General features: G+C 40.0%; 1 protein-coding gene across 11 annotated transcripts in view; it reads left to right on the top strand.

Moving 5' to 3' along the window:
* The window catches only part of CSNK1G3 (casein kinase 1 gamma 3), a 70,527-nt gene that overhangs the window by 13,754 nt on the left and 43,327 nt on the right, over positions 1-13,446 (top strand). For 6 of the 11 annotated variants that reach the window (XM_056324517.1, XM_056324512.1, XM_056324516.1 and 3 more), the window contains exons 2-3: positions 2,352-2,421; positions 10,265-10,631. The exons of 1 other annotated variant lie outside the window; for it this stretch is intronic. In XM_056324517.1, coding sequence (XP_056180492.1) covers positions 10,454-10,631 — 178 coding nt within the window. In that variant the 5' untranslated portion in view covers positions 2,352-2,421; positions 10,265-10,453. Of the gene's footprint in view, positions 1-2,351; positions 2,422-10,264; positions 10,632-13,446 lie in introns of those variants that run through there. 4 more of the 11 variants (XM_056324515.1, XM_056324513.1, XM_056324521.1 and 1 more) reach the window with 4 other exon arrangements.

The following is a 13,446-nucleotide window of genomic DNA, read 5'->3' on the forward strand; positions in this document are numbered from 1 at the left end:
TTTTGAGAGTGTGTGTGTGAACATTGGTAGTTTCTGGGGCCCTTGAAGATTGAGAACTTTAATATGAATGTGATTAGAAGATTTGATCAAATTTTTGTGGCCTTGTGTAAGTATCCTTTTTTCTTACAGCTGGTGTGGCGTGGCTCTATTAGGTTTTGAATACCGGATCAATCAGGAACAGATTAATATGATTTAAAGGCACATTTGTCCAGTGTAGGTTTCAGTAAAGATTGTTTTGCTTCTTCTGTAGCAGCATAGGCTTACTTAGTATGTAATGCATTTTTTGGGGGTAATGTGTGAACTTGGACCAATAGCAGCAAAGCTATTGAATATACTGAGTGTATCGTGGATCAGAAGACAGAATAGAGCCACATGTGTATAATACACCAGTGTTTTTCAAACAAACTGCCTTCAAACACTTTTATTTAGATGTGTAGGCAAATACTCAATTATAAATTAGTCAGAGATAATAATCTGCTTGTTATAAGAAAAATTACTGAAATTTTCCCAGAGTGAATTAATTTAGAAGTGAGATTTTAATTTTAATTTCTGTATGTCTAATTCTGTATATATTCTTGGGGAGTTTTTAGTGTTCTGAGTTTGTCAGAATTGTACAACATGAATTTAAATAAAGCATAAATTTGAGCATAGTCATGAACTGAAGGATCATTTTTGTTTACATACCTGTATGGTTCCATTAAAACTCATTCACTTTCTCTCTTGTAGAATTTTATGCAGTGGAGAATGTAAAACAGACACTTAAACAGGCTCGGAGTTTCCAAGTTGGAATCTCCTTGTCTACTAAGTAAGCACGCTTTGTGTGCAAATCATTAATCTACATATTCTGTGGAGTATAAATGTCTCTTCAAGGAAATAGTTCTGTCTGCCCTCTTCAAATATCACAGAATTGTTCATCTAATTTTAGACAGTAGAGGTCTCTAGGGAATGGTTCCTTTAGACCTTGCTTTTGCTTTGTTGAAGAATTTAATCACCTATTATAATGTGGAAGGTATGTTACTGAAGCTGTGAGGTCAAGTACACAAAAGTTTGGAAGTGGTAATGCATGTAGGTGCATTATAGCATGTGCATTTAATGGAGCAGAGAACTGAGCAAACCCTTCTGAGCTGGGTGTAATTACAGTAGTTCCAGAGCTAGCAGTTTAGCCATACCAGTGCTGGTGAATCCAAACTAGTAAGTTTAGCCTTGGACTTCTTGCACCAAATCTGGTAAAGCCCGTACTGGCAGAAATAAATAGTTTTGTATGGACCCAACAAATGCAGTTACCCTCATGTGCTGCTTCATTGTAAATTAAGATTTTGTTCTTGGGGTGATATTACATAGTCTTGTAGTTAAGCTTATATTTGGTTAATTTGACTGTATGTCCTGTATTTGCGTCAGGCATTGATGTGGACCAGTGGCCTGGCTATCTTTCGTCATCAATTTTAATTTGTTTCTAAAACTGAGTGTGAGATTCCTTTTACTCTTCTGCAGGTGTTAGCTGTGTGACTGCTGTCAGTCAATTGAAACATGTATCTAGCTATTGTCTTCACCACTCCTCTCCTTGCCTTTCAGGCAGTCTCTTTGTAGTGCATGGGAATGTCTATTAAATTCCATCAAATAAATAAAACCTCTGTTAGCTGATGTTAGTCTTGCATCTCAGTTACTCTGCTTTCTTACAGGTCTTCCAGTCTCATTTCACCTCAATCAATCTATGTGGATTATAGATCTAATTTCTAATTAAAGTCTAATTACTTTTCCTGATATGTAATACTTTTTTCATAGCTTCCTTTGTCTTTTCTTCATATGTTAACATAGAGTCACTTCACTCCTATGACATTGCACTGTTGTCTTGGTGCTTGCCATTATACTAAAATCATATATTTTTTGAGCAAGAATGCTTATTTGAATCCTAAGAATATTCAGTGATGTCTGCCTGGAGCTTATGGGTCAAGTGTGCTCATTTATGTAGGCAACAATGAAAAATGAAAACTAAATAGAAAATCAAGCTATGATGAGGGCAAAGATGGCACACTTTTCAGGCAGATTGCAGGTGGGGAGAGTATAGTCCATATAACTAGCACATAGCAAGAAAAGATTGCACAAATCATTTGGAATGCTTACACTGTATGTGGTGGTTTTCCCTTTAGATGATACAGACTTTTAAATAGCATCTGACTTGTAAGCCCTACAAATTATGTTGAGTCTTTGAAAAAAATCTTCTGGGTCTTCTTTAACAGTCTAGGAACACTAATGCAATACCATAACTTGAAATTTACTTGCATTCTGTATCAGAAGTTTTTGCATGCCAAGTAATTGCAAATACTACATATGTATGTATCTTTGCTTTTTAGTGCTTTTCCTCTAGAATGTAAGCATTATGGTGAAGAAAAGATACTGCTATCAACAGTGTAACTCTCATAGGTAAGTGTGAAATAAAAAAACCCACAAATGCCTTTTGTATTTCTAAGGTGAATACTTCATAAAATATACAGGGACTTGAATATGAAGGAAGTACTGTCCTTATTTCAGATTAGCTCCAGATTATTTTTTATAGAATGTTGTAAGAGAACACTTGTGTCCTGGAGAAAAAGGAATGCTTGTGTGTCTTCATTCTGACATGTAACTTGTGAAAAATGTACAGGGCTTGTGATGTTTGTCTAGCAGGAATCTGATAAAAGGTGCTGATTTCAGTTTCTATAAAAAAGCATACCCATAATGTAACTGGAACATCTGTTGGCTCGACAGCAGAAGAGGGAAGGGAGTAAGCTACGGTAAAATAAATTTGTCAATGTAATAGATGCACTTTCGGAAAATGAAATGTAAGTTGTTAATAATGTCTTTGATTTCATGCATTGTTTCCTTAACTTTCAGTAATGCTTTACTGTGTTTTACTGAAACCGGATAAAATGTTTTCTCATAAGGAATTCAGTAATCAGTTTTACTATTTTACATATGCAAAATATTTCATTGGGGTTTATTGTTTTTCCCTGCTTTGTGATTTGTTTACAAAATTCTAGTACCATTTAGAAAATTAGTCTACTTGATAAATACTGAAGCTTATACTCAAGCCTGTCTTTATCCCTTGAATTCATTGTAACTTACCTGTTCTCTTACTGTGCTGTCAGTTTTCAAAAATGGTATCACAAACAGCTTGTGGTGATTCTGTGTGTGGACACATCAGAAGCAGTGGCTTCTTAAATTGAAAAGTGTGTGATAGGCCCCTTCTTCTGGAAGCACTTGCTACTCTAAAAAAGCAGTTACTCACCTGTGATGTTTGGAATGTCACAAATTTGAAAGACATGAGTTTTTTGTAAATGCACTAGGTGTCTGTGCCCAGGTGCTGGAAAAGGGACTGGGCTGCAGGGGACCCTGTGAGGAAAGGTCAGGGCTGCCCTGTGCTGTATGTACAGTGGGGCACAGCTGAGCGCAGCAATGAAGATGGTTTTGCCTGTGAGGAAAAAAGTATTTAAGAAAGAGGAAAAAAACAAAACTGTGCAACAGCTGTGAGAGAAACAGCCCTGCAGTCACCAAGGTCAGGGGAGGAGATGCTTCAAGCACTGGAGCAGAGGTTCCCCTGCAGCCTATGGAGGAGACCAAGGTGAGGCAAGCTGTGCCTCTCAGCCCATGGAGAAACACGCTGGAGCAGATACCCATCTGTGGCAGTGTGGGATCCTCCATGGGCTGCAGCATGGATATGTCCAGAGGAAGCTGCAGCCCAAGGAGAGCCTATGCCAGAGCAGGCTGCTGACAGGAGCTGAGGCCTGTGGGAAAGAGCCCACACTGGGGCAGGTTTTCTGGCAGGACTTGTGACCCACGGGGGACCCACGTGGGAACATTCTGTTCCTGAAGGGCTGTGCCTCAGTAGTGAGGACCCATGCTGGAGCAGCTCTTGAAGAGCTGTCCCCCACGGGAGGGATGCCACGGTGGAGCATGAGGGAGGAGCTGCAGAGAGGAGCTGTTAGGGCCTGATCACACCCCCTGACCTGCTTGGCTGAGGGGAGGAGGTAGAGTGGGAAGTAAAGGAGTGAAGTTGAGCCTGGGATAAAGGGACACATGGTAAAGGTGTTTTTAGTTTTTTCTTTGTTTCTCATGTCTTAACTGATATTAAATGATTTTGCCCAAGTTCAGTCTGGTCTGCCTGTGACTGCGATAGCACAATGAGTGATCCTCTCTTGACCTTGACCCATGAGCTTTTTCAACTTGTCTTTTTCCCACTGTACTTTTGTGGGTGGGGAAAGAGGGGCTGGGTGGACACCTTGAAAAACAACTAAAGAAAAAAGGTTAAAAAGAAATTTCTCATAATTAGCTCAGTTTTTTTCAAAAAAATAAAACCTACCTGCTTTCAGTAACTTCAGTCTGAGAGTGAAGACTGGAATAAATACTGGCAATAGTTTCCTTGACAGATTTCTGTTCCAAATCAACTGTTTCAATGAATACATTAACTTACAAGATGCTAAATAGAGTGCCTGATTTGGTATTTGCTTAAGTGTGACGTGTCATATATTAAGATGTCTTCAGCGTCTGAGGCTCTATGTGTGTGTTGAGTAGTCAGGGAAAAGTTCTCTTGGTGAAGAGTGTAGTATCAGTATAGTGACCTGAGACAGTCTGCTGCTCATAGTGCCTCAAACTGGTATAAAAAAAATTAGACTTAAATTGTGAGAAGGCATTTGGATGTGTGGACAAGATACCCTTAAAATGGAGATTCTAAAGGTATTGCAAGTCTTCATCTCAAGCTTAATACTCTTAAGGGGTGGGCTTGGTTACGATTTGGGCTTTCCAGGTTAAAGATCTTCTGAACATTATGGGTGGGTTAAAAAAAACGTATTATGCAAATTGTTTTCTTGCTGGCAAGGCTTCAGTGTCTTGTCCAGATAAAGTCCGGTAGCTAACAAGTATGCACACAGAGCAGCTAGTATGATTTGCATAAATACTAAATAATCTGTCCTTGAGCTTCCAGCTTGGCTTCTCTGGTACTGTTTTATTGCTACATCTGTTGAAGCAGTGTGGTTGGAAGCTTTTCTGGTGATGGACTTGCTTTGGCTCAAACTAGCTTTCTTAGGGATCACCATTGTCTCAGTGATGCTACTGAATTTCTGGTTGCCTGTGTGTTATTCCATGCTCCTGATGCATCACAACTTCTCAGTGTCCTCGGAACTCAGTCTGCAGTAGGTAAGTTTTCTGCTTAGTAAGGAAGGCTACATGCTATGCTCAGGTGGTGGTTAAATACAAAGATAAAATGGGGAAATCTGAAATAAATGACAGAGCTAGAACTGTCCTAAAATGAAGTTGCAATGCATTTGAATGCAACTTTAAACTAACTTGACAGGTGATTAATTATTGTATATGTGTTAAGAGAAGCTATGGAAAACCTGTAAGCTAAGAATCCTAGTAACTCTGAAACTGAATTTGGATTGCTACAGGTTTGCCTGCCTACCCAGTCCCTTGTGTAGTCCTAGTGCTCTGTTGTGGAGCCCACTGGTATCATTGGTATGCACTGTTGGTGTCTTCCTAGCCTTTCAGTGTTCCAAGATAGGCATTTCAGTGCTTGGTAGTACGAAGGCTTTGGTATGTGGAAAAGAACCAGGAAGTCTGGCCTTCAGTTGCTACTGAGATTACCGAAGCATTGTGTTAGTAACTGTCTATGCTTTTTTTGACTCTTTGGTGATGGCAGTAATATGCTGTGCTTCGGTGCATTGCTTCTATTTGCCGTGAAGCCTGTATGCTACCACTAAAAATTCTAGGACTGTTTACCTTGTTATTTCTCACTTGAAAACAACTAAGATGTAATTTGTTTTCTTCGGTACTTAAAACATGTACGCATTCTTGGTTCATCAAATGTACAGACCTTCTTTCTCAGTACTAAATGGTGGCCTTGAAGTCCTACCTCAACGTGCTACATTGCTGGTTTTCTTATTTCTTCCCTAGCCTTTGTAGGGTATGTTGCATCTCTTCTTTGATGGCCTGAAGTGTGATGGGCCCACCAAGCTAGAAATAATTCACCTCTATGTTGCCAATCCAAATCTATGTGAGCCACTTCAGCAGGTAGATCAAGCAGCCAAGATTGATTGTTTAGATGTTCTTCAGTGGCCTTACTCTTGGGTATGTGAGAATCTACACGATGTACTTCTACAACTAGGTTCTCCAACTGGGCAGTGATGTATTGACACAATGTGGCAGCTCAGATGGGTTTACTAGGCATTGCCAACTGCTCTGCTTCCGTTGCTGCAATCACCGCCATAGGGCATTTGCCACCATCCATGAGTCAATATAGACTTAAAGCATTGGACCATCTTTCTCATTCAGCAACATCTAAAGCCAGCTGGATAGCTTTCACCTCTGCAAACTGACTTAATTCACCTTCTTCAGCAGTTTGTGACTAGTCATAGGGGACTCCATATGGCTGCCTTCCACCTGATTTCCTACAATACAACAGGACTCATCAGTAAAGAAGGCATATTTCTTCTCATGTTCTGGCAGTTTTATTATACAGTGGGGCTTCTTCAGCAAGTGTCACCTCTTCTTGTGGTTGCATCCCTACCTTCTGGCCAGTCCATAATAGTTTCCAAGATTCCTGGATGACTGGGACTTCCTATGCGAGCTAGTTTTAATCAGTGCAACCCACTTACTCCATGTAGCATCAGTTGCTTGTTGTGTGGTGGAAACCCTCCTTTTTAAACATCCAGCCCAACACTGGTAACTGGAGTGCCAGAAGGAGCTACTACGCTTCAGCACCAACCACTTCCAAAGCAGCTCGAACCCTTCATAAGCTGCCAATATATCTTTTTCAGCTGGAGCGTGGCAGGTCTCAGATTGTTTATATCCTAGACTCCAAGAGACCAAGGGTCAACCTTGAGTCTGCCCTGGTGCTTTCTGCCAGAGGCTCCAGGTAGGGCCATTCTCCCTGGCTGCAGTGTAGAGCATATTTTTTACATCTTGCCCAATCCAAACTGGCCCAAGGTCTACTGCTTGAGCTATCTCACCTTTAATTTGTTCAAAGGCTTGTTGTTACTCAGGGCCCTATTTAAAATCATTCTTTTTTCAGGTGACATGACAAAGAGGGCTTACAATCACTTTGGAATGTGCATTCTCCAAAAGTCAACACCTAAGAAAGCCTGACTTTCTTATTAGTTGTGGAGGCATAGCTGTTATTTTGTTGATCACACCCACTGGGTTCTTAAAAATCAGTATTCCCATTTTATTCCCAAAACCTGGATCTCCTGTGTGGGTCCCCTGACTTTGTTTTATGGCAAAACCAGCTTTCAGAATGACTTGGACTATTTCCTCCCCTTTCTCAAAAACTGCTTCTGCTCTGTTGCCCCATACGATGATGTCATCAATGATTGCAGGTGTTCTGGAGCTTCACCCTGTTCCAGTGCAGGTGGTAGGGCTGTGTTTCCACTGCTGGGGCAGCCTGTTCCAGGTGTATGTGGACACCCTTCCAAGTGAGGGCAAACTGTGACCTGCGCTTTGCTGCCAAAGGGATTGAGAAAGAAGTTTTTGTGGTATCAGTGGTGGCTTGCCACTTAGCTGCCTTTTGATTCCAATTTGTATTGAAGTTCTAGCATGTCTGACATGGCAGCACTCAACAGCAGTGTGACTTTATTTGGGCCACGATAGTCCACTGTTAGTCTCCATTCTCCTTTAAACTTTTGCACTGGCCATATGGGACACTTTAAAGGGTGAATGGGTCCTGCTGATCACTCCTTGGCTCTCTAGGCATCAAATCAGCTTATGGATGGGAATGAGGGAGTCTCGACTGGTGCGGTGTTGCTGTTGGTGCACTGTTGTAATAGCAGCTGGCACTTGTTTTTATCTTTTTATTAAATTAATCATTAAAATCTTCCACTTTTCTGTAACCCCACCGCAAAAGGGTCTTCTGAAAGTCTGGACAAAGTAGACGGCTGCTTAGTTGTCTCTGTTTCCAGGGCAGCTATAACAAAAGCCCACTGTTGACACTATTTTGGATCCTTGAAATACCTTCTGCTAAGAGTCTGTGACAAGGATATGTGGAGCTTCTGGGCCAGTCACAATGGGATGTTTTTGCCACTCATTCCCAGTCAAGTTTATTTTGGCCTCCAATACAGTTAGCTGTTGCAATCCCCCTGTCACTGTGGAAATGTTAATGAGTTCTGCCCCTTCATAGCTTGATGGCATTAGAGTACACTGTACCAGTATTTAGTAGAGCTTTATATTCCTGTGGGTCTGATGTGCCAGGCCATCAGATCCACACAGTTCAGTAAACCTGGTTATCCCTGTCCTCCACCTGGCAGGAGGCAGGACTCCTAATCCTGGTCGTAGGATTCCCCACCAGGATGGCAAGTAGTACTAAGTGGATGTAGCATGGATTAGTTCTACTCACTTATACCACCTGATGCACAGGGGCGACAACAACACTGAGTATGCAGACAGGTTAGTTGTATGACCAGTGAGTTTTCAAATCATAAACCAGTACTATATAGTACAACACTATGATAACGTTAGCCCAGGTCCCAAGGAGAACAAACAGCACCATAGGGAGCACATGCTGCAATTAAATAATTCAACCCTGAGACCATGGACAGCAACTTTAAGAGCAGAGAAATCAGCATTGTGGCCAGTGATAATTAATCCAGTCCAATGAACACTGACAACAATTTTATTCTAACACACCCTAGTTGAACCTGTCATTATCTCAACCCTTCATGTCCCTGTGAGCACCAAAAAGGACTGTTGTGCTTTAGCCCTGGGTGGTAATTAAGTGCCACACAGCTGCTTGCTCATTGCCCTGTTAAGCAGAGGAATGGCAAGGAGAATTGGAAAGGACTGTAAAACTAAAGGGTTGAGATAAGAGCAATTTACTAATTGAAATAAAATAAAAATGGAACAACAATAATAAGGTAACAGTGATAACTCTTATAATGAAAAGGTGAGAGAAGGGTAGAGGAATGAAATCCAAAGCAAAGGGAGGAAACAAGTGATGCACAGTGGAGTTGCTTACTACCTGCTGACTGATGCCCAGCCAGTGCCTGAGAGGCTGTCAGCTAACCCCTTCCAGTTTGTGCAGTGAGCATGAGTCCCATGGTATGGAATACATACTTGGTTAGTTTGTCTCAGCTGTCCTGGCTTTGTCCCCTCACAATTTCTTGTGCCTTTTCCATGACAAGGCCTGAGAAACTGAAAAGTCCTTGACTTAACCTAACAACAACTAAAAACATCAGTGTTCTGTCAACATTGTTCTCACAGCAAATCCAGAGCAGCACTGCACTGGCTGTGAAGAAGAAAATTGTGTCCCAGCTGAAACCAGGACAAGGCTCCAGTACATGAAATGTTTGGGGTTTTTTTTGTCAGAGGATGTGCTTGTTTACTGCACTGTATTCCCCATGTTGAAGGAAATACAGCAAACCAATTTTGAACAGGTATTTAAGTCACCCTGAATTTTTGCCTATGTTGTAGCCAACTATCTTCTGAATTTTGGGTTTTTAAACTACAGTTGTCAAATAGAAAACAACATCCACTATTGTCATGGGCAAGATAAAAATAAACAATTTCTTGGGATTTTTTGTTACAGTAGTAAGCTCACATGTTTTTGCTGAAATTCATGTTGGAATTGGTGTCTAGGCATTGGTGCTGAATGGTGGATAGGGGTAAGTGGGGAAGCAAATTTATGACATAATTCAGTGAGGCAGGGGAGAATAAATATATTTTATTTTCAGACTTTAGGAGGTACTGAAAATGGATGTGTCTTTGTCATGAGTTTATAAATTGTACATTTAAAATTAGAATTCAGAAAAAATAATGGATTTGTTTTAAGTTTGAATATCCATGACTTTATTAAGCGTGCAGCTTGAGCATTTCCTTGGATCATCGGATAGTACTGGGGGGGGGGGGGGGGGAACCCCCAAAACAAAATGCTTTCTTTTGCAGAGCTGGCATAAGATGCAGTGAGTATATCTAAATGTCCATCTTAAGTGTGTTTGCCTACTTGGGAAGTAGCTTTATAGGTTTTGCTTTTTCTAAATATCTGCTGCATTAAGCTTTGAGGGTTTTTTTAGGTCTTTTCAGTCACTCCAGCATCTTTTGCCATTTGTGCTGGTATCAGAGACTTCTAACTTCACAGTATTGCTTTTCATAGAGGGTGTCTAAAGCAATTATAATTAATTGTAGCTTAATTGTATGACTGATTGAAGGGAGAAGTAATTTTGTATAAGAATTTTACTGTACTGAATTTGTTGTTCATTAACAGAATTTTTTAAATGCTAGTAAATATTGCTGATGTATGCTGGAGATGTATTTTTACTACAGATACTACCAAGGCTTCACGAATGGAATGAACATGTTGCTATTGACTGCTTATTGACAGCAACCAGCTGGGCACTTCACTGGTGATGTTTTCGTTGTCACGTTGTCCTGTTGGAGTTTGCTTATACTGACTTAAAAAGAGGAAGAAATCAAAGTGAAGTACCATAAAATTGATATGGACAATAAGAAGAAAGACAAGGACAAGCCAGATGAAAGAATGGCACGGCCTGGTGGGAGGTCAGGCCATAATCCATGTGGAACTGGTTCATCAAATTCTGGAGTGTTAATGGTTGGCCCTAACTTCAGAGTTGGCAAAAAAATTGGATGTGGTAATTTTGGAGAGCTACATTTAGGTAAGATCCTTGTTCCTTTATTTCAGTTTGCATTACCCAACGCTATTGTGTGCAGTCTAGCCATAAAAATGACTACATGAACACGTCAGACAGCTGTTCAAAGTACTTCCAAGCTTCGGATAAGTTAAATTTGTCTTGCATGTCTTCTGTGGTGTGACCCCAGCCAGCACAAGCTCTATCACATGCTAAGAATCTCTGCAGCAGGAGACTTTCTGGGACTAAAAATGTTCCATAACTGTATGCAGTGCTGTCCTAAATTCAGTTGTCTCTTTGAAGATGCTGGAAATTACTTCATGGTTATTGTATTATGCTACCTTTGCTGGTTTCCTGAAGCAGTTCATTCAGATGTTCTTGGGGCAAAGTGTATGTGAAACACATCCTCCTACTTACAGGTCTGTCTTATAGTGCTGTGGTCTTGGAGGTTTCTTTGAGACCGTGTAGCAGGCACTTCAGTGGTTTTAATAGCAGTGACCTTTTTGATTCCTTCATTTCCTTTTCATCATCAGCAGTATAATGAGGCTAAACAGTGAGCTGCTGTTGGACAGGGACAGCGAGGATCTATCTGTCTGTAGGGAGAATCTGGGAGATGGGTAATTCAGTCAGTTCCCTGCTGAACAGATGGTTGAAAAATCAAATGGTGAAGAAGGGACAGGTTAAGAATGACTGTGGAATTTTGAAGCATTTGAATTTGGGCAGCAAAGCTTGAAACTTTACTGTTTATTAGAGTAGATGCTAAAATGATGGGTATGTGCTTTTGGAAAAGTATATATTTAATTTTGCGCTCTTAAATTTCCATGATGACAGCATTAGCCAGGGTTTTCAAGGTCTGTGATTCCTCTGTGTGTTAACAAATGTAACTTGACACTTAATGGCAAGACCTTACTCCAATATTCGTGGAACGCTTAAGTTAATGCTTTTCTTTAAAAATAGATGGATTTGAAAGTGGGGTGTTTGAGAGAAGGGTGGGCTGTGTAGGTCCTGTGTTTCTGTTGATCATCTACCTCTGGTAGAACTACTGTCCTTCAGACAATGTTTTTAATATAGTGCTTGTACACAATGTTGTAATGCATGTTATAAATGTGACTATATAGACATTTATATAACATGTTTTTAATGCAGTGCTTTCTAGGGGCATAATCGAGTCTGAGTCAGAATGTAAACAAGCTTAGTACATTAATATTGTAGAGGGATGAAAGGTAACATTGCTGGAGCTCTGACTGAGGATACTGAAGTTAAGTGTCTCAATAAGAGGTACTCTGGTTAATTCCTGTTGATAGTTAAAAAAGATTGATATATTTTGACCTTTACAGTGTTATATATGTACCTCAGCAGTTCACAAATCAGGCTGAAACTCTGTCTAAAGCTTTTCTTAAACTTGTCTAAACTGACTTTGAATGATGATTTCTTTTAAACCTCTCCATGAAAGATATCAGACTAGTATAATTAACGTCACGTTTATTACTGAAGGCAATTGCAAACTAATAAAGTTAACTTTTTTTCCTGTCTGTTATCTTGGACTAGTCATGGCCTACAGAGTTGGTTATCTATTTCAGATCAGTATCAGATTAACTCATTTGCTTGCAGCAGATAGAGAGTGACATCATCTATTTCATTCTAAATACAGAATGCAAGTAGTTAAGACTGACTCTGGTAGTACTGAAATGAAGTAGGACAAACAAGTAACAGAAATAGGAGGAAGATGGTAGTGTAGCGTAGTACCCTGCAGCAGCCACCTGGACAACTGCAAGCTTTTGTTTTCCACAAATAGTAGATATTTCAAATCCTTATTTATTGTTACTTGTGGAGTAAGATGTTTTAAATGTAAGTTACTGAAAGCAGGGATTAAGACTAGTATTACAGAATCTGATATAGATTAGTTACTTTTGCATTATGCTACTACAGCAGCAAGTAACTTCAAGTGGGTATCCTTCCTATGAAGATGTACACAAGCACTTATTTTTTTTTATGTACTTCTGCAAATGGGAATATATTTTGAGCATGTGTCTTAAAAAATCTTAGACTTAAAGGAGGAATAAAGTTTTTAAAGAGCTATGAAGCTGTGCTTCAGGAGATAAAAATTCAGTTACAAATCAGTAGCCATTGTAGTCTTCCTGCTAAGAAAAAAGGAAGAGCCAGACTTCTGTAGTGGTTTGGGGATCAAATGGTAAATTGGCTGTATCTAGCAAATGAATGTCTCTGATGTGCAACCATGAACTTGCAAAGGACTAAACTCTTCTGAATATTTAGCTGTTAATCTTCAGGCTTTTCTGAATTAAGATAAACTGATGGGATAGTAAACGAAAGTCTGTTGCTGCTGCATGTGATGCCTTATACAATACCTGTTCTGTGTTTAGAGAGAGATCAACAGCGATGTCAAATCTGCTGTCTTCCATATTCTAAGAGACAGTTGTCATGACTCACCACATGGAAGGTTAAAATGTACCTTCTGATGTTTCTTCAGAGTGATAAGCCTGTCCTTACTATGTTTGGCTACTGGGACACAACATCCAGTCACTTAACTGTAACTAGATTTGTTAGAATAGACTGAAAGTGCAGGGCCTTTGCAAGAGTTTCTTTTAATACCTTCTAGACTGTAATAGCATACAGGAACACAAAGACACTTCATATGGTGTGCATTTTTTGTAAAAAATGTAACTCAAATACTCATAAGAAATGTTTAAGATGCCTGGATTTCCACTCTAGTCCCTGGATAGGTCTTGGAATTATCCATTCTTTTGGTGGTCAGAGTAGGGCCTGCTGCCCATAGTGATTCTGTGTTTATTATTATACAGCCTTCAGGCAACTTGTTTCTTGT

Source organism: Falco biarmicus, chromosome Z (assembly GCF_023638135.1).
Source record: "Falco biarmicus isolate bFalBia1 chromosome Z, bFalBia1.pri, whole genome shotgun sequence".
NCBI lineage: Eukaryota > Metazoa > Chordata > Aves > Falconiformes > Falconidae > Falco > Falco biarmicus.